The following is a 20619-nucleotide window of genomic DNA, read 5'->3' on the forward strand; positions in this document are numbered from 1 at the left end:
TTTTGCCCCTGAGCCACAGCTTGGATTCATGGATGTTAGCACTGTTTTTCACATTTTGCACAGTGTTCCAGCTTTTTTGGAATTTAGGTTTTTATGTCAGGGAACCTTCAGTAAATGCTGCCAAGAGAGCAGTCCCATAATAAATCCGATCTTGCATGAAGGTTATAATAAGATTGTGTTGAACTATAGCACACTTCCTGGCAGCGGCCTCTATCACTTATTCCAGTCCATTTGACTCAATAAGTCAGAGCTTAATAACAGAACAGTTCCCATTCATTCCCTCTATTTATTCATTCATTCTGTTCTATCTCATTCTTCTTGCATATTTCAAATGCTTTGTTTTCCATCTTCGGTTACGCTCTGTATTCATGTGTTTCATTTATCTTTACCTTTCTCCCTGGTCCTTATCTTCTTCCTTCTTGTCTTCCTCCCTCCTCTCTCTCTCTCTCTCTCTCTCTCTCTGTCTAGACAGACTCAGCAGTAAATATTCTGTAATCATCCTCACATGCTTCTCAGCTCACACAGGGCTGCTGCTGTCAGCGCACGCACTGACGAGACTCTGTGCGTGTTTGTGTGTTTGCCTACTTCCAGCTCTACTTTTTGATCTAAGTGCCAGTCTATTTCACATGCAAATCATTTAAAGTGTATCTCTATCTCTCTCTTCCTCTCTTAACGTCATCCCTCACTTCCTCCAGCTGCAGTCTGAAGGAGAGTGAGGGGCTTGTCTTATGTAGAGGATGCTATAGCATTATCAAAACCGTTGGCATTAGGCTGGGAGATTAGTATATCAAGAATTAAACTCGTCTGTTGGTGCTTTTACCTTCACTGAAAGCGTTTCAATTTGATGAAGTGTGGAGAGGTAAGATTACCATGTTAGCATATTGATGGTGCCCACGTAGGTGATATAAAACTGGCTCTTGGGTTGTTAAACTCCATTTTCTTAAGGAACCGGACTGTAGACTTTGTGGCCAACAACTGGTGCAGACAGAGGCCAGTGGATTTAGGTTTGATCAAGTCAGGTACGGGAGCATATACCAGTTTGGCACATCTCTATGTCAACCTTGGTCCTGATCATCCAGGCCCGCTTCAGGCAAAAGGCTCTTTCTCTCAAGGTTCCCTATCAGCTAACCCCTCTAGGACACACACAGGCCTGGCCCAACTCACCAGGTTCACGGACCCTATTATACAGCTAGACCAGGCCTGGGAAAGTGCACCAGTGACCCGAAGAAGTGCAGCTACCATTCCCATATCAGCCAGCATCTCCATGTGGGCCCCCTAGGGGTTATATGAGAGGCTGCAATATGGGTCCCATGTGGGCTTGTCCGTGGGCTCCATGGTGTCCCCAACTGTGATTGCCCATGTGAACTTCAAGTAGGATCTACCGTGAATTTCTAGAGATAGGGCCTACATGGGTCTCATATGGGCTGGTCCAGCTTGAAGTTCACATGGGCAATTACAGGTGGGACCACAGACAATCCCATATGTGACCCAAGTAGGATCTACCTGGGATCTCTAGAGATGGGGCCTATATGGTCCTCATATGGGCTAGTCCCGCTTTAAGGTCACATGGGCAATTACTAGTGGGAGACCCACAGACAAGCCCACATGAGGCCAAAGTAGGATCTACCTGGGATCTCTAGAGATGAGGCCTCTTTGGTTCTTATATGGGCTGGTCCCACTTAAAGTTAACATTGGCAATCACAGATGGGACCACCATGGAACCCACAGACAAGCCCACATGAGACCTAAGCAGGATCTACCTGGATCTCTAGAGATGGGGCCTATTTAGGTCTCATATGGGCTGGTCTCCCTTGGAGTTCACATGCAAGCCAAAATATAAGCTATATAAGGGCCACATGGAAATGCTAGCTGGGATCTCGTATTCTGCAGCTGTCATCAGGCCTCACAAGAGTATAGTAAGACCAGGATAACCATGGACCCAAAGACACTGACTTTCATCTGCATGCTCAGATACCGTGGACACCCAGCAAACCCATCACTCCATGCACGAGACTAAGTCTTGGCTGATCACAGCCTCACAATCAGCAGATCTCTGGACTGCTTTGCCAATATAGGTGAATTATAGAAAACAATAGAATCGGCAGTGTAAATACCAACGCACCACCCAGCAGGCACATCTGGCTCTTAAAGGGACTGAGAGCATTCACAGACACAGATTCAATGGCAGCATCCAAGGTGTCACTGAATTTCTGGATCTTTGTTTTGGCCCTGGAGAGGTGTAGTCCCAACATTTCAGCCACCTTTCTTAGCAATTTAAGAGCCCCTATGAGGACATATTCCACAGCTCACTGCCCCAGTACCGGCCCTGTTATCTAGTCCATCAAGTACTGAAGAGCATTTTGGCTTAGACGCACCCCTGCCTAACCCCAGAATCAACTGGGAAGAAGTCAGAGACTTTGTATTAAGTCCTAAGAGTTTGGAATGTTGGACCTAATGTTGAATCCTGATTTGAAACCGACATGATTGAGGCTTAAAAGGATCTCCAAACTAAACTTGATGGAATGACCAAAGCATGCATTGCAAAATGACACTGAGCATAGCGTGGGTGCACAACTTTATTGCAGCACCATCTGGAGAAGTCTGGGATTCTCTTCAGTCCTTTTTTCAGGTGGGCTTATGTTCACAAGAGGGATGTCACTTTCCTTCCTCCGTTTTCTCTGGTCATTTAGCACCACTTCCAAATTATTATGGTCCTCCTACTGCAGCCAAGTGTTATAAAAAGACCATCTTTCCAGCAGTGACATAACCCTGAAGTTATTTACATGGATCTTAAAATGGTCTGTGTGGATGTATGTTGGAAGATAAAACCATCTTTCTCCTCCTACAACAGTTTCCATGGTTATGAAACTTCAGTAAATGGCAGCAAATTAGAATGTCTTACCATATTTGTCTCTTTGTTACTGGATCTGTGGTTAAATTAGATCATTTTTGAAGCTGCTTTCTGCCTCCAGGGAACCACTTGGTGGAGTAAGTTGCCAAGTAGAACAAGCCAAAGTGAAGGATGTACATCACTTTTTTATGAGAAAGTGGTGAAAGGGAAGCTCTGCAGCCTCGGGGGGGATTTTACTCTACTACTCTTTCTAGGAAGTTGGCACGGCACCTACAAAAATAGAACCAAAGTAATGCAGACGTCCGTCTGTGTTTGGTTTCTTTTTCTGCTTCAGTCTTTCCCATGTTCTCTCACTGCTACTTCTAAAGCTTTGGTTTCTATTTCTGTTTTTTTTTCCCAGCTCTGAGCTCTGAGCAGAATATTATCAACATATCAGTATCATCAGCAGATAATGGCTCAAACTGTTGATAGAAGCAGATATGAACATTGCTGCCAATGTTGGTGCAGCTCAAAGGAGAACCAAGGTTAGGATTGTCTCAAAAATCCACTATACAAACCTGGAATTCAACAAGTTGGTTTTATATTGGACTGCTGTCAATATCAGCTACAGGGAATCTAGAAATATCTGCATTTTGGATATTGGCAAAAAACATTGTGCACCCCTCATGCTGACCTTGCAGAAAATTAAATTATCATGAATGAAAGTAAGCTTTTTACCACGCAAAAATATATACTGTGTTTTTTATTGTTTCTGATGTTTTAGGAATACTTCCGTGAATAATTAACTTAACTCTTATCTTTTACCTTATATTTTATCTTGCTTATTTCCGTTTATATCATTGTTATTTATTATTAGCATTTTTAAACTGTGTTTAAAAGGGATACTTTTATGACCCAAGTTGCACAGAGGGATGACTTCTACGGATGGAGACTCAGTGGAAATAAAGAGAGGGAGAGGAACTTAAGTGGAGACTGGTTATGTTCCTCGTGGTATAGGTGTGGAAACTCTGAGCCCATGTCCACAAGAGCTACTGTTGTCATGACTCAGACTTCACAACTCTTCTTCAGGACATTTCTGATTGATGACAGAGGCTCACAGATGCCTGTAGCCTGCATCACTCCCCATCCAGAGTTCCCTACCATACTGAATGCTGGTGTTTTAGCAACCTTTATCAAATTAGAGGAACCAACCCTAACCAGAGCTGAATGGCAATTTGTCATCTGAGTAAGTTTACAACTGTGGCCTTATGCTTCTAATGGCTGATAAAAGTTTTTGATATAGCATTTAGTTGAGCCAGCATTGTATTTTGGCCCATTTTTACCTTGAACTTGTAAAATTGCACGGCGTAACCATACCTGTCTGTGGCGCTATGTAGCTTAGCTTCCTCAAGCTGCCTGTTTGAAGGGGCAACACTCACTAAAATCACTGGAGGCTAATAGCACTACTATTGTCTAGAACCTTATACCAGGGGTGCTCAAACTTTTCAGCCCGCGACCCCCAAAATAAAGGTGCCAGTGACCGGGGACCCCCACTGTACCTGAAGGTGGCTGAACACAGCCATGCACATTGAAAACAGAATTGAAACACATTAAAAATAGCTTAAACTGGTTAATGATGGCAAAAAATTGTGTGAAAGGTGGTGAAATTAGATTTTAAAAGTAGCAGAAATGGGTTAGAAATGCCAAAAGTTGGATAAAAGTGGCAAAAATAGGATATCAAGTGGTAAAAGGGGATTCAAAAGTGGCTGAAATGGCGTTAAATTGGCAAAAATAGGTGGACATTTGGTGAAATGGGATGAAAATTGATATAAAGAAAGGGTTAGCTGTGGCAGAAAATGTCAGAAACTGGCAAAAAGTGTGGCCTTAAAAGTGGTTAATAGTGGCAATAATGTGTCAATGGAGCCAACAATAGTCAGAGAGTGGCAAGATTTGGTTTAGAAGTGGCAAAAACAGGGAGAAGAAAGTTGTGGAAAGGGTTTAAAATGGACAAAAAATGGGTTTTAAGTTGAAAAAATATGTTAAAATTGGCAAAATTGGTGGGGAAAAGCGATAAAAATGGTTTACAATTAGGCAAAATTGGTGTAAAGTGGCAACAGTGTCATTCAAAAATTGTTCTCAGTTTTTTAAGGCATCTGGAGACCCCCTCTCAGTGTCTTGTGACCCCAAATGGGGTCCCGACCCCGACGTTGAGAACCCCTGTCTTATACAACCCAACCTAGAAACTACTGAAACATTCCTTTAAAAATCAAAACTAGAATTTGCAGTGTAAATACCAACGCACCAGCCTTCAGGTGCACCTAGTCCTTAAAGGGAATACGAGCTGAGGCCCGCCCAAACCACCCCCATGTATAATCAAGGCACATTATCCATCCTCTTTGAGCTCTGTACCTGGGTTTGTGCTGAGGTTATGCGGCACTAGATGGAGAAATGATGACCAACAGACCCTTACTGACTGTGTACCAGGCGCTTAGGATGACATGTTTATACCTGTTTGATGAATCCATTAAAACAAGTGAACAAGTGTGCCAGAAACCAAAAAAAGAAGTAAGAAAAGTAAGAGGTGCTCAAAATAATAATTATCTAAGAGGAAATCCCTCCATGTGTAACTATAAAACAGTTTTAGGTTATGCAAAATAATGCTATACTATTTTTATGCATGCGAACAGATGAAACAGGAAGAAAAACCAGCCCATAATTCAGTCTACATTTATGCAAACTGATTTTATCTTTGCTTATTTTCAGATTTTTGGTTAGAGTCGGTAAAAGTGTTTAAATCCCTGATAAAATTAATAATTCAGCATTTTTAAAAATGTCTTTTGATGATACAAACAAAATGAGATGGCGTAAGAGCCCCAATGAGCACTTTTAATTTGGTTTTCTCAGCTTGTTGCTACAAAATCCATAAATAATGAAAAGTTACTGTAAATAAAACATGCTCCGTTTATCCACAGAGAAATCCACTCAGGAAATTCTGCAAAACCAAACCTGGGAGGAATCTGTGAATTTCCACATCAGTGATGGAGGCCTGTTTTTTCACATTTGAGCTCTGATAAAATTTGGTTTTATTAATGTAGCTCAGAAAGGAGAGAGCTCAAATGTGTTCTGGCTGCAGAGATTCTCTTTGTTTTTTTAAACGACGTCCCAGCTGAGCGACTGGAGTGTGAAAAAAAACACTTCCTACTGAGAAAGTTGATGATTTTTCATCTCTCACATTCTGTTTTGTCTTTTGTCTGAGCAACATTCGGGCTGAAAGTTAGGTTTTGTTTCATTAATATTAACTTTTACTGGGTGAGATTACACATCTACAATAAAAGTGGGTCATTAGAGAGAACATTTCACACTTCTTTGTCTTTTTCAAAACTGTTGGAAATATTTAAGGGAATGTAAGAGCACAACCAAAACTAAATATAACAGGAGTGGTTATTTCCCAGATTAGTACAGACATTTAAGCTAAAAAAAATCTATGAATTGTGACGTTAACCTCCTGAGATCATTGTTAGAGTCTCTAGTCAGTCAGATGTCAGTCACTGAGAGAGAGATGGTGGAGTCATTTTGACGATGGACCACACGGACGTTTTAAGGCCAATCATGAACAAAATGTTCACTAAAAACTAAATTCTGAATTAAAAAAAAAAAGATTTTTCTCTTTAAAATCCACCCGTCTTCCCTAAAATTTCAAAGAAGTGACCTTCATTTTCCATGAAAAATCTTAAAAAATACTTTAAAAGTTTCCTAAAATAAGTGCCCCAAAATTTATCAAGTGTTCTTCAAAAGTTCCAACCAGACTTTATCATAAAATTTAAACATTCTAATAAAAAGCTCCCCCCATAAATTCCATGTAAATTCCTGAGTATTTTCAGGTCAATTTACCTAAACATCCAAAGCACATTCCCAAAAGATCAAATATACATTCTGGAAAACCCAATGAAAGTTCTTGGAATATTTTAAAGGCCCCCCCTCTAAAAAAAAAAAAAAAAAAATCCCTGATCACCATGGAAATAATGGGACACCCCCCCCCCAAAGAACAAAAAACAAAAAACAAAAAACAAAACAAACAAACAAACAAACAAACAAAAAAAAAATATATATATATATACAAATTCCCAACAACATTTTCTGGAAAATTAACTAACTAATTCCCCCAAACATCCAAAAAAACTAAAAAATTCCCTGAAATTTTTATGGAAATTCTTGCCAAAATCTGCAAAATAATTTCCAACATGTTTATGAAAATACAAAATACCTTAAAAATTTTAAAGCAAATCCTTCCCAAAATTAAAATAAATTTCCCCCAAATAACAAATAAATAAACAAAATATCAATGAAAATGCTTGAAAATTTCCACATAATTTATTTGCCAAATTGCCATGATTATACTTCCCACCAAACTTCCAATGATACTCTCCACGATGTTCAAACATAGCCACAAAATTTCTGTGAAAATACTTGAAAATCTTTAAGTCAGTTTCTAAAATGTCCAAACAAATTCACATGAAAATTCCTGAAAATTTCATTTCAAGTTCACTAACATTTTGAGCACATTTATTTCACTTAAACTGACAGTCTTGACAGTTAGCTGAAAAATTCTAATAGCAGAAATCCGTATTATTTGCAGGAAAGCCAGAACATGATGTCCTCACATGTGCAAGCAGAGTCTAGGAGGTTAAGCTGCTCTTGCACATACTATCTAATATTTCAAACATCCCTTCAGTAATAACCATTGAGAATCTAAAGACATTTTTCTAATATTGCTTTTTTATGATGTGAATGTTGTGTTGAATGGTTTTTAAAGTGCCTCCACATGCAGGCGTGTTGCTTTGTGCTCTATAAATCATACATCTGCACATTAAAGTGCATCTAAAATGCAGAGAAAGTGTTTCCTTTCCCTTTTTTCTAACATCAGTTCACCTCTCTCATCATTAGGCATTCATAATGAGCAATACTTTAACATTTATGATAGAAAATCTCAGCTATAGCAGGCAAGTTCCTTATTTTTCACCAAGAGAAAGTTCCAGTCATGACCACTAGGCTGCAGTAGAGTCCAGCTGTTCATGTAAACGCTCCACCACAGATACTCTACTATGTCTGTGAGGGTCTGTGTGTTTACTTTGACATCATCATCACTCGATCGTCCTCTCCCTTCCTCTCTCTCTCTCTGAAGAAATCTCTCCATATCTGTGAATGACGTTATTCCAGTCTTGTTTGCTGTGCAGAAGCAGTTAGTCAGAATTCAGGCCTCACTGTGAGGTTGTTGTTTTTAGAGCAGTGTTATTCAGTAAAACTCTAAAGAGGTCTTCAAGCAAAGATTCTCTTGGGTTTTTAAACCTAGGTGCTGATTTTTCCTCATACCTGGTGCTCATTAATGTTTGGGCTGGTTGAGTGTCAACCGTTGAAAATGAAGCTTATAACTTCACTGTAGATACCCATTTTACAGTAAAATAAACATGCTGTCAAAGGTCATTCTTTCTGGTTTTTAAGCTGGTTTTGAGTTATGCATTCGTAGCTTTCAGTCAGAGGGCAAAAACAGTTGTATTTTGGAGATGAGTCTGCAGCAGCATCATTTAGAGGGCATCAAAATCCTGACATTTCAAGTTCTTTGCTTTTGCCTTAAACCTGCATTGTTTTTTAGGCTATGTTCATCCAAACCAGCATTGTTTTGCTCAGATGTGGCTCATATCTGATTATCTTCTGAGGAGCTTTCTTAGGAGCTGGACTGTATGTTTGGGGATAAACCCAGCTGTCAGTTCAGCTCAGCTGTTCTCAACTATTTCCTGTTTAGGAGGAAAAAAATCAAGACTATTGTACTCACGTAAAGGTTCAGTTACTCTGGGTGAAAATTACGTGGAAGTAAACTCTGAGTTTAACATGTACTCAAAAAGTAAAGGTACCCAAAAAATATTCAATTACAGTAATTACTGCAAATGAAATAAGTTATTTTCCACCATACCTAACTCAGTGGACAACTTCACTCAAGGTGCAAGTGGATCTTACATTAAAATGATCAACAATCAACCAAAACATGACCAAAAGGAAACATCCAGGAAACATCCAAGCTCAACTCAGCTTTGAAAAACACATCTAAGCACTCTCCCCACTCATCTCCATCTTAGTTACTTTCCACCCCTGCCCATCTCAGTGGATAACTTCACTCATGGTGCAAATGTGTCTCATATATGAAAAAGACAATCCACCAAAAACAGGAGCAAAAGAACCCCACTAGGGATCACTGTACAACAGAAAATGTCCCAAAACAATTGAATACTCTGGCTAAGGGCCTGATGGGAAACCTTGCCCACACATCTCCTCAGATTTGAAATCCAAGTGAGCGGAGTTAACTCTTTAAGTGCCTAAGTCGCAAAATTGCGACAAGCAACATTGCTGAATTAAACAGGCTCTAGCTACAAATATGGTGCTAATGTTGTTACTACTTTACACCAGGAGATGGTGGACATGAGTAACTTCAATCCCTGCAGCATTTGTGGGTGTGTTTCTATTCAAAGTTTTGGAGAGAGGGAGTTTGAAGAAGCACCCCCTGTCAAGGAGATGAGGAAATGGTAGAAGTGGTTGTAGTCGGTGCGTTAAAGAGAGAAAGAGAGCGAATTGTAGCGAGAATACTCACAATGCTGGGAGGAATAGAGGAAAATTCACCCCTCTGATGATAACGTTCAGTCGTCTGGTGAGACCTAGACTGCCGGTGTATCGGAGCCACCGTGACTCCGAGTTCACAAGCAGCACATGCTGAAGCTGATGCTTTTCCTCACCGTGGCCGGGGTGGGAGTATTTGGCGAATGCCGATGAGGGGGCGTGGTGGGGGTTTCAGGGGTGGTCAATACACGGCGTTCAGTCGTCCGGTGAGACCGAAACTGCCGTGCATCTGTGAGCAGCCACCGCGAGTCTGTGCACCACGAGAGTCCACAAGCAGCACATACCGAAGCCGATACTTGTCCTCACCATGGCCTGGTTGGGGACGTGGTGGGGGTTGCAGGGGTGGTCAAAACACGAATAGTGACGGAGGTAGCGGGAATGAAAACAACCAAGGAGGTAGCGGCAGACGTGATAGAAGCCGTGGTGGTAGAGGCCGTCTGGTGATGTCAGAATATGCAAATTAGATGGGTGAATTTACTCCCATCACAAACTTCGGGTCATACTGAAGATTTTTCTCATTTACAGTATGCCTTTATCTCTAACCACTTTCAAGCTACAGCCTTTTGAAATCTTGATATCAAAATTGAATATTTTCTTAAAAAAACACTGGTGCCCAGAGGGTTAAGATCAGTGACAACTTGCAGAGTTGAACTAATGCTGGGGGATCAAGACCGTCAAATAACTCCAACACTTAAGTCCAACTCACTTTAAATGGAATTGAAGTTACACTTTAGGAGTTAAAATCAGCTTTGAAATGTTTCACACTGTGATATCAACACCGCAGTTTTTGTACTGGGATGTGATGTGGAATCAGTTTCCCTTTACTGTGTAGTCAACAAAGGTGTAAAATGTGCAAGTAAAAGAAAAAAACTACTTGATTACAGTCATTTGAGTTAATGAAATTAGTTACTTCCAGGAGGAAACACCGCTGCCCACATCCAGAAGTTTTGCTTGTTTTTGTGCTGCACAAAGATGCAAAGACTGCAGTTTTATGTCGAACAGTGGCATTCTGCAGCTCTAATGGAGCCTGAAACACTGCTGGTTGTTAAAAACATGGAGGAAACTCTTAATGAGCAGCTTTCACTGAGGTTTACTCATTAAAATAAACTGTTTAAGTGTATTTGTGCAAATGGAATGTTTTCACCCAGATTTTTGTCTTACAGGCTCCTCATGCTGTGATTTTGTTATCATAAGAAGACAGAATCTGCCATTAATGTCTGATTATTGTAGACACTGAGGTTATTGGAAGGTCTTTTTTGCTTTTCTTTACCACCTCGTCAGTTTCTGTCTCCTCCTGATGAGAAGAAAAACAAACATCCTCCCTCTCTGTCGTCTTCTCCATGCTGCTCCTCGCCTCTGGTCACGTCTGAACCCAAACGCACACACAGAAGCCGCTATAACTGCCTGTTAACTCCCCCATTCCCCCTCTAACCTTCATCTGTTTCTACTTAAACATGTCAGATCTCATTTTCGCCCTTCTCTCTGCCTCCTGTCAGGGGGCTGGGTTTGTTTGTGTCGCACCAACAGGAGTTGGATGGCGGTAAATGCTGTTGCATCAAAAAATCGGGCGATGGATTTGACGTGAAAAAGCTGTTTTTCATGACTCAGAGCGTGAAAAATGGCCTCCTACGTGCCGGTTTGCACGCCATTTTTCATGACCCATGTCACAGCGGTGTTGAAATTTTAAAGCAAATCCTTTTTTAATCAGTCTCCTCCTCCTCATCTTCATCTATGCCTTACTTTTTTGACCTCAAGTAGTGAAACGACGCTCTGAGTAAGGATGAAGTAGCTTCAATAACTGAGTGTTAAATTTCTCCTAAAGACCCCCTTCCTTGCTCCTTTTGTCACCTTCAACCTCCCTAATCCACTCACTATATTGTCAGGAAGTGCCCCCCTGTGACAGGAGAAACACAGAGAGCTGTTATATTTTCTCTTTAGGGGTGTCTTATTAAAGCAGATGGGCTGTTACTTGACCTGTTTGCAAACTGTGAGAAACTTTGCAGCAATGTGGAGGAATGGCGAAGAGGCGGAATCAGCCAGAGGACAGAGAGGAAATGAGAAAAAGAGAGAGGAGGAATGAAAAAAATCCAAGGAGAGAAACCCTTCTCCAGTAGCTGAGGGAAAACAAACTCCTGACTTCTTCTGTAAAGGTGAAGAGGCAAGAAATATATCCACAAGAAGACAACGAGACCGTTTTTAGATGCTTTCTTAGTGAGATAAATCAAAATGAGACAGCTGGAATTGAGCAGAACTTAGAAAATACAATGGTCGACATGCAAAATAATGGCATACATTGACAATTGTGCAGTACTTTTATTAACTCATTCACTTTTATTTATTAGTACATGTAAAGAAGATGAATCCAATTTAGACATATCAGGATAAACAGTACAATCTAAAAACGTGCAACCCCTTAAAGCCCGATAACTCAAATAATAGCCTGATAATCTGATAATCCACTGAGGGGCATTTTTGATCATTTATCAGATTCTATTCCAGAGATTTTTAAGTAATTTATTGATCATGTTGATTAGAGGTCTCATAAAAGTATGTATCAAATATGATACAGTAGATTGTAAGGGGTTAATGTGATAAATCATTGTAAAATTATGTTTAATTGTATCGTATCCTATTGTACAGTATCATATTGTAACATATCATACCTTAGTGTATTATATCAGATTGTATTATGTTTAATTGTGTTGTATCATATTGTATAAAATCATATTGTTATATCATATTTCAAATTGTTTGGTGTCATTTTGTATTGTATTGTAGAGTTGCCTATCATATTGTATCATATCAATGGTTATTGTATCTCATTGGATTGTTTCGTATGATGTCGTATTTTACCATATTGTACCTTGCTATATGAAATCAGACTGTATCTTAATGTGTCTCTGTGTATCATATTGTTACAGTACAATACTATGTACCTTACCGTAGCATATCAAATAGTATCACAGGGAGTTGTATCAGATCATATCAAATAGTTTACCGTATTGAACATATCGAACTGTATGGTGTAACTAAGCATTCGTGCTTATTGTGTCATGTCATGTCATATCGTATCCTATCGTATCATGTCATGACATGTTGTGTCGTGTTGTGTCATATGTTGTGTCATATTGTGTCATATCGTGTCGTGTTGTCTCATATTGTATCCTGTTATGTCATGTTGTGTCATGTTGTGTCATATCATATCGCATTGTGTCGTGTCGTGTCCTATCGTGCTGTATCGTATTGTATAGTATCGTATTGTGCCATGTTGTGTGGTGTCATATCAAGTTGTTTCCTATTCTGTCCTATTGTATCATGTCGTGTCCTATCGTATCTTATTGTGTCATGTTGTGTGATGTCATAATGTGTCGTGTACTATCATATCGTATTGTGTCGTGTCGTGTCCCATCGTGCTGTGTCCTATCGTATCCTGTCGTGTCCTACTGTATCATGTCGTGTCCTACTGTATTGTCTCGTGTCCTATCGTATCATGTTGTGTCCTATCGTATCATGTCGTGTCCTATCGTATCGTGTCTTGTCCTATTGTATCATGTCGTGTCTTACTGTATCGTGTCATGTCCTATTGTATCATGTTGTGTCCTACCGTATCGTGTCATGTCCTATTGTATCATGTTGTGTCCTACCGTATCGTGTCGTGTCCTACCATATCATGTTGTGTCCTATCGTATTGTGTCGTGTCCTATCGTATCGTGTCGTGTCCTATCGTATCGTGTCGTGTCCTATCGTATCGTGTCGTGTCCTATCGTATCGTGTCTTGTCCTATCGTATCATGTCTTGTCCTATCGTATCGTGTCGTGTCTTACTGTATCGTGTCATGTCCTATTGTATCATGTTGTGTCCTACCGTATCGTGTCGTGTCCTATCGTATCATGTTGTGTCCTATCGTATGTGTCGTGTCCTATCGTATCATGTTGTGTCCTATCGTATCGTGTCGTGTCCTATCGTATCGTGTCTTGTCCTATTGTATCATGTCGTGTCCTATTGTATCCTGTCGTGTCCTATCATATCGTGTCGTGTCTTACTTTATCGTGTTGTGTCCTATCGTATCGTGTCGTGTCTTACTTTATCGTGTCATGTCCTATTGTATCATGTTGTGTCCTATCGTGTCGTGACGTGTCCTATGGTATTGTATTGATTGTGTCATGTCGTGTCCTATTGTATCATGTCGTGTCCTATCATATCGCATCATATTGTATCGTGTCATGTCGTGTCTTGTCGTGTTTTATGGTATGGTATTGTATCATATTGCTCCTATCCTATCCTATCCTATCCTATCCTGATTTATTACATTGTCATGTTACCCTACACCATACCTCATATCACATATTTAAATTTATCATATGCTACATATCATATTTTCTTTGTGTCACATTTTTCATATTGTATTGTATTGTATTAGATTAAATCAGGTCATATCATGTCATATTGTGTCAGTTTGATTTTTTGTAGGTCGTATCATATCATGTATCCCATACCCCGTACTCTCCATCCCATATTGTAGTTAAGCATGTATCACATATTGTGTCCTACCATGGGCTACTCTGCCTATCATAGTAGATTTGACAATAATGAAATGCATAAAATTAAATAAATTTAAAGCGATAAGTCACACATATAAAGGATTCATTCCAATGTTGGCATGAATGCTGAAATGTGCCAAAACCAAGCTGCTTTCATGCTCCAGTATCAGGAGCTTTATACTCTCCAGTACTCTGGCGTCTTCGCTGTCATGCTTCAGGAAAGTCACTTGATTTGTTTTGACTTGAGAAAGAGTGAGTGAGTTTGGAAAGAAGGAAGAGAGGGAGAAGGAAGAGATGAAGTGACAGAAGCTGTTATTTAATAATTTCAGTGGAGAAGTGATGTGAGGATAACCGGAGAGAGCTGGAGAGTTTGTTTGGAGTTACGTCAGGATAGAGTGACAGACCGAGGGAGAGTGGGTGAAGAGATGGCCGAGTGACATAGGAGTACAATGAGGGAAGAGAGGGGGAGAGAGAGATAGAGGGAACAGGAGGAGCCCTTCGATTTCAGAACTCTCCGTCCCCCCAGGGAGCAGAAAAAGTCTGGCTTGAGTTATCCATGCAGAAGAAAAAGGACACACATAGACACACAGAGAGACACACAGTCAATCCATCACTCCCCTCCCACCCCCAACACTTGTCCTCCTCTCCTCCCTCTTCCCTCCATTTGCAAGCAGACGGCAAAGACGTTGCATTTACTGGCCCCTCTCTCTCCATTCCAGTTGTTTTGGCAGAGCTTCTTATTGTTTGTCTGTGTCTGCAGGACATTGGAGTTGAGCTGCACTCAGGTAGGAGGATCAAGGAGGGGTATGAGGGAGGGAAAGGGGGAGGAATCAATCTGCATTACTACCTTCTTTCTGTTTGTCTTACCCATCTAGTTATCAACATCAAACTCTGCAATTAATATCCTGTTCTGTGCATTTTAGTTACCCTACTTTGCAACCTGCAAAGACATGTTTGATGGCTATTTACCTAGCTGAATTACTTGGAAGATGCCATTAAACCAGCAAATACCCTTAATGCATGGCCTATAAAACTCAGATATGTTGCAAAATTAAGGGAAATTATGATAAATGGGTAAAATGTTATTTAATGAGAAGTCCATCTTTTAAGGTTTTTCCTACAAATCCAGGTAGCTGAAGGTCTTTACAGAGTTCCTGACAACAACCTAAAATAGTGCGAACTCATTTCAAGCTCTATATCTGAAAGATTAGGTGGCATTTGGGCTGCAAAAGTGCTTTTTTTTAGCTAGGATACAAGAAAGGGAACCTAATTTGAAGGAACAGCTTATGTGACCTCTCACCTAAACCTAACCCCCACCATTCAAAGACCACATCAGACTTAGATAAGCAAATTGAATTACTTGTTTTCTAGAAATTTGGTATCATGTGAGTCAAGCTCAAACTAAAGTGGAGTTTTGGTTCAGGTATGACTTTTGTGTGTCAGGACTTGTGAGAGCTTTAAACATAAAGGGCTAAGGTATGGTTAGGTTTAGTGATGACCTTGTGAATGCACTGACTTGGCAAGAACTGGGCTGGTTTTGGCAAGAGATCTGGTTCTAGACTGGTTTTTGGAAGAGCAAGGATCAGGCCTGCATTGGCTATGGTGGGGTTGTGGTCCAGGTATGACTTTTGTGTATCAGGACTTGTGAGGGCTTTGAACATAAAGGCAAGGAAGTGGCCAGGTTCGGTGCTGACTTTGTGCTTGCACTGACTTGGCAAGGACTGGGCTGGCAAGAGATCTGGTTCTAGACTGGTTTTTGAAAGAGCAAGAATCAGGCCTGCATGAGCTATGGCCTGCTCTTTGTAGGCCTCTATGGTCTTTATTCTCTTGCAGGACTAGCACTACTTTGATCTGCAGCCAAGGTCAAGCTTGACGGCTTCACTTTTATCTGGGCCTTTTCATCCCTTGGTAATACGCCCTGAGACCACTGGTGGTTTTTAGGTGCTTGGGACATCCGCAGCAGAACCAGGGGCTTGGTGCAACCCTACTGCCTGCCCGGGCAGAACCCTCGGCATCTAGTTTGGGACCTTCTGAGACTGGCTTTGACTAAGGTTTGGATGGAACTTGGCCATCTAGGTCTAGACTGAATTAGAATCAGAATGGGTTTGGGTAAGTGGAATTTAAGGTCTTAAGTCGACTCGGTTTTAACTTTACCTGAAATGTAGACTTTTGATAACAATGAGCTCATTCCCAACCCCAGTGCGTTTCCTGAAAACTCCAATATAAATCTATTTGTGGTATTTTTCTTCTCCTTTATGTTTGTTCTTATATGTATTTCCCAGCTAATCTAAAAAAACCCCGTCATCTTTAGAATGAGGGTTAAGGCATCATATGTAATAACTTTCAGTAATAGCCCACAGTGAAAACACTTCTATTTATCACCTAGTAAAAACATCAAAAAGAGATTTATTGCTATGGAAATTTTGAAGATCATGTTTCTCTGCCTCCTGCTTTGCATCATTTTGTTTAAAGCTGCATATGAGGTGCGAATTAGGAGTCACGGGGTGAAGACTAACCTCAGCTGCTGTGCAGATGATCCCCCTGCTGTTGGTGCCTTAGCAACAGTGTCTTTGACATTTTGCAGAGATTAAATTGAACCTTGAAGGCTCTCTAACGGAGCAGAGATGTCAAGGGTGTGAGGAGTGCAAACAAAGAAAGCAGTGAATTTGAATAAGTACCGAAATATAACTCCCAGAGGTAATGATCTCTGTTGAAATTCACACACAGCTCAGTATGCATGTTTGCCTTTATGTTGAAGATCTATCTTCTTTCTGTAGATTTCCATCGCTGTAAATGTGTAATGCTTCAATGCTTGAGTTGAAGGCCTCACATCTCAGGCATATGCATACACGTTATCTTTATTCAACCACAGATTGTCAAACAGTTTTTCTGAGTGCTGCATTCTTTTCTCACCACATTTGCATTGTTGTACAACTCTGCCTTTGAGCTGAACTGTCTTTTTTCCTCAATGCACTTATGTGAAAACACTGCAATTTGCAGTTAAATTTAGGAATCCCACTGGAGAATATGCTGTCACATCTCTCTGCCTCTGTAAGTTTTCTCAAAGTTCAAGACAGTGCTGCCACTTTTTGCTTCTCTGACAACGTTGAAGATGTTTCTGCTGGATCTGAGTCAGAGAATGAATATACGTCATGGTTGATGTGGCAGACACCTTTGTATGCTGGGAGATAAAGGAGCACCTTACATGCAGGGCACAAACGAAATAGTTACAATTTTCAGCACTCTGTGCAACTCTACCTCACCTGCAGTGTGAGGCTTTGCTTCTGTAAAGTATGCAGTACAGTCTTTCTTACTTGAATGCACGAATCTACAGGGAATTTCTGAATTTTGAACACTTTAAGGTCGTCTGACTGAAACCATATTAAATCAGATTTTTAAACCTAGCCAGCATGTCCATGTGGGTCCTGTATGGGTTATAAGTGGGCTGCAAATGTGTGTCCAAACTTGGGGTTTGGATGGGGCCTCCTGATGTAGAACTTAGGACTGGACCTAGCAAGACACAGACAAAGGCATTAGGTAGAAATGCTGGTTTATTGCTTGTACAAAGGGTTAAATAGAGGTTGATGTGTTCCACTGAAGAAAGGAGGCTTGTGAGGGTGAGGTGGAAGAGGCACTGAGAGTTAGGCACTGGAAAGAAAGAAAAAAAGTGAGGTTAGTTTCTTAATCGAAAACTTAACATACATGTTTGAAGAGTTTGAGCCTGTTACCACTCTGGAATACAGCATACTCTGGCACCTTCCCTGCTTCACCCTGAGGCATATAATCAGGTGCTGATTACTTTAAAGAGTCCAACCATTACAGGGCCGATCTCTGCAATTTATACTGGACCCATACAGGCCCTGTTTCTGGAGATCCCACAGGAAGTTCACATGGGCAATCACAGGTGGGACCTGCTGACAAACCCATGAGAACAATATCTGCAGCCATGTAGGGCCCACATGACTGGGAAGGTGGACTAAGACACCTAAGTAATGCAGTGGAAAATCAGTCTACTCTTGCCAGGTCTCCTTTGTAGGCTCTACATCTCTGTGACTGGCTTGACTTAGAAGAGGAATAGCTAACTGCCACATGTACCCAAAAACATGCGATGTAAAAACATAAGTTAGAGTTACATCGTTCACCTCATTTGTAGCAAAAGTAAAGCACATTTTACTTGCGACTTCCTGACTTGTTAGCATGGTCATTAGGAGTTGTGCTCTGTCCTCGCCCATATGTTAATTCTGTTACCTGCAATGTCAATTTATGAATTCTGTAGGCTGATACTGGACAGCAAATTGGCCAGAGAGTGTAAAGATTTGGCATCTTTGGTTCTGAAGTTAATGACAGGTACTAAAATAAAGCATGGGAACCTGTGTTTGGATTTGGCTCAGTAGGCTTTATGGCAGAGACCCAGAGGCCCGCTTGTAGCTTGCAAAACAGAGTTGAAGTACTCTCATAATGTGAGAAATAAGATTCCCTGGTTTGATGAAAGCAGGATTGAGCTGTTTGGCCTCAGTTATAAACATTATCTCTGGAGGAAACCAGGTACCGCTCATTTTCTGCCCAATACCATCCCTACTGTAAAGAATAGTGGTGGCAGCACCATGTTGTGGGGGTGCTTTTTTACAGCAGGGACTGGGAGACTGGTCGAGGTTGAGGGAAAGACAGTTTGGCATCATGCCATGCCACATCACATCACGTCACATCATGTCACGTCACGTCATGTCACGTCACGTCACGTCACATCACGTCACGTCACGTCATGCCCGTCCTGTCCCCGTCCCCGTCCCCATTCCCTCCACACCACACCACGCCACTTACATCTGTCCGTCCGTTCATTGTCTATAACCCATACACTGCTCATAGTCACAGAGGTTTTTGGAGGGGTTGGAGTGGTGGTCCAGAGCTAATACCAGCTGCCACTGGTCAAGAGACCAGGTACATATTGGACGGGTAGCCATCCATTTGCAGATTTGTCCTTCAGAGACCAACCATCCTCACACTCACTCCTACGGGCAATTTAGAGTCAGCAATTAATTTAACAAGCATGTCTTTGGACCGTGGGAGGACGCCAGAATGACTATACATACTTCGACCACTCCTACTATATCAAGACCCCAAAGTATGCTGAGGATTTCTGATTCAGATTTTACACCACGTCGAGCTTCATTTGTACTTTTGTCGCTCCTCTTGTCCGGTGATTTAAGGGCACCTCAACTTGTGATAAAAGTCACATGTTGAGCCCATAATTAACATGTCACTTGAGCATAGCGTGCGATTTACCCCGCTTAGACGTCCCATTCTTTGTTTCTTTCCCCTCTCGAAGGCATTTTGTTGCTTAAGTGTAGATTTGTGTCCCATCGGTGTTTCTCAGTACCTCCCAAAGAGATTAGGGGCCAATTTCACAGCCGGGGATTAAGCTTCATCCCTGACTAAACTCATTTTCCCCCCCAAATGGAAACCTTCATTGAGACAGAAAATTACCCTCTGACTTGTAACAGCGTTTATTTTTGTGATGCTGCATCCCCGCGCTCCTTCATAAGTTTGACAATCACTAATTATCCCATGGATTTTCCTCCAGCAGTTTCTTCACGTATAGGTGCAAAGTTTTAAAAATAATTGTGTGTTATTCCAAACGGAGACACTTAAAATGTGCAAATGCTGTCAAAAATGTTCATGTTCAAATGAGCTGAGCTTCTTAAAGAAGTGGTTTTTCAGTTTTTGGGACTAATAGGACATCAAAAATGGATGTGAACTGCTGGTAAAATCACTGCATGATGGCACTATTTCCCTCATTGAGTAGTACGTTTTCTGGAAGTCTTCATCTTCTTTAGTTCCAGATTATGGTTGAAAACTTTTCTTCGTGGTGTCTGGCTGTGGCGTGTCCAGCAGTATTAAGTTATCTACTCTGCAGGGATTAACCGATTTGCTCTGGTCTGGAGGAATGTGTGAGAGCCGAACAGCTCTGGCAGAGGGGACGGCCGATCAGAGTGCAGTCACCCCACCCGAGGAGACACTGCTGGGAGTTAGGGTGTTTATATTAATGCATAGTAGCGTGCAGGATATCAGCTTCGGCCGTGCAGAACTTTGGTACAAATGGAGCGATTAGCAGCAGTTTACAGGTCTTGCAAGAAGTCACTTACATACAGCCCATCATCAGCGGTGGATTTATACTCAAACTCATGAAAATATGTTGTATTTTAGTTATTTATTTGTGTTTTCAGCCTTCTGGACTGTTTTGGGATAACCAGAATTGTATCAGGTTTGATAATCATAAAGTTTGTTCGGATAAGCTTCCACTGCTGTTGGGTCGCCTTTGGACCTAGTCCCAATTTTTAGATATTGTCCTCCTCTTTCATGGTTGGCTTTCTTGCTGGTACCTCTACTTTGCTTCTTCAGCCCTTGCATTGCAACATATGTAACATATATACGCATATTTACACTTCTGAACAAATTTCACAAGTGCCCTCTTCATTACTGTAGCTTGATCATTCAAATAGACCTTGTAGTTACAGAGTTACACTCATTTAAAGATGGACTGTAAATTTCGAGCAGCAGCCTAATAAAAGAGGCTCAGGCTTA

The 20619-nt window shown here is 41.1% G+C and overlaps 2 protein-coding genes across 3 annotated transcripts in view; both read left to right on the forward strand.

Annotated features, from left to right (window-relative positions):
- Positions 1-10745, forward strand: part of hdac8 (histone deacetylase 8) — a 189445-nt gene extending 178700 nt beyond the window's left edge. Inside the window, exon 11 of the mRNA XM_041779682.1 lies at positions 10660-10745. Coding sequence (XP_041635616.1) covers positions 10660-10733 — 74 coding nt within the window. The 3' untranslated portion in view covers positions 10734-10745. The remainder of the gene's footprint in view (positions 1-10659) is intronic.
- nhsl2 (NHS-like 2) overlaps positions 1-20619 on the forward strand; it is a 248586-nt gene that overhangs the window by 53762 nt on the left and 174205 nt on the right. The gene's annotated exons all lie outside the window — the stretch shown is intronic.

The sequence above is a fragment of the Cheilinus undulatus genome, linkage group 22, assembly GCF_018320785.1.
Source record: "Cheilinus undulatus linkage group 22, ASM1832078v1, whole genome shotgun sequence".
Classification (NCBI taxonomy): Eukaryota; Metazoa; Chordata; class Actinopteri; order Labriformes; family Labridae; genus Cheilinus; species Cheilinus undulatus.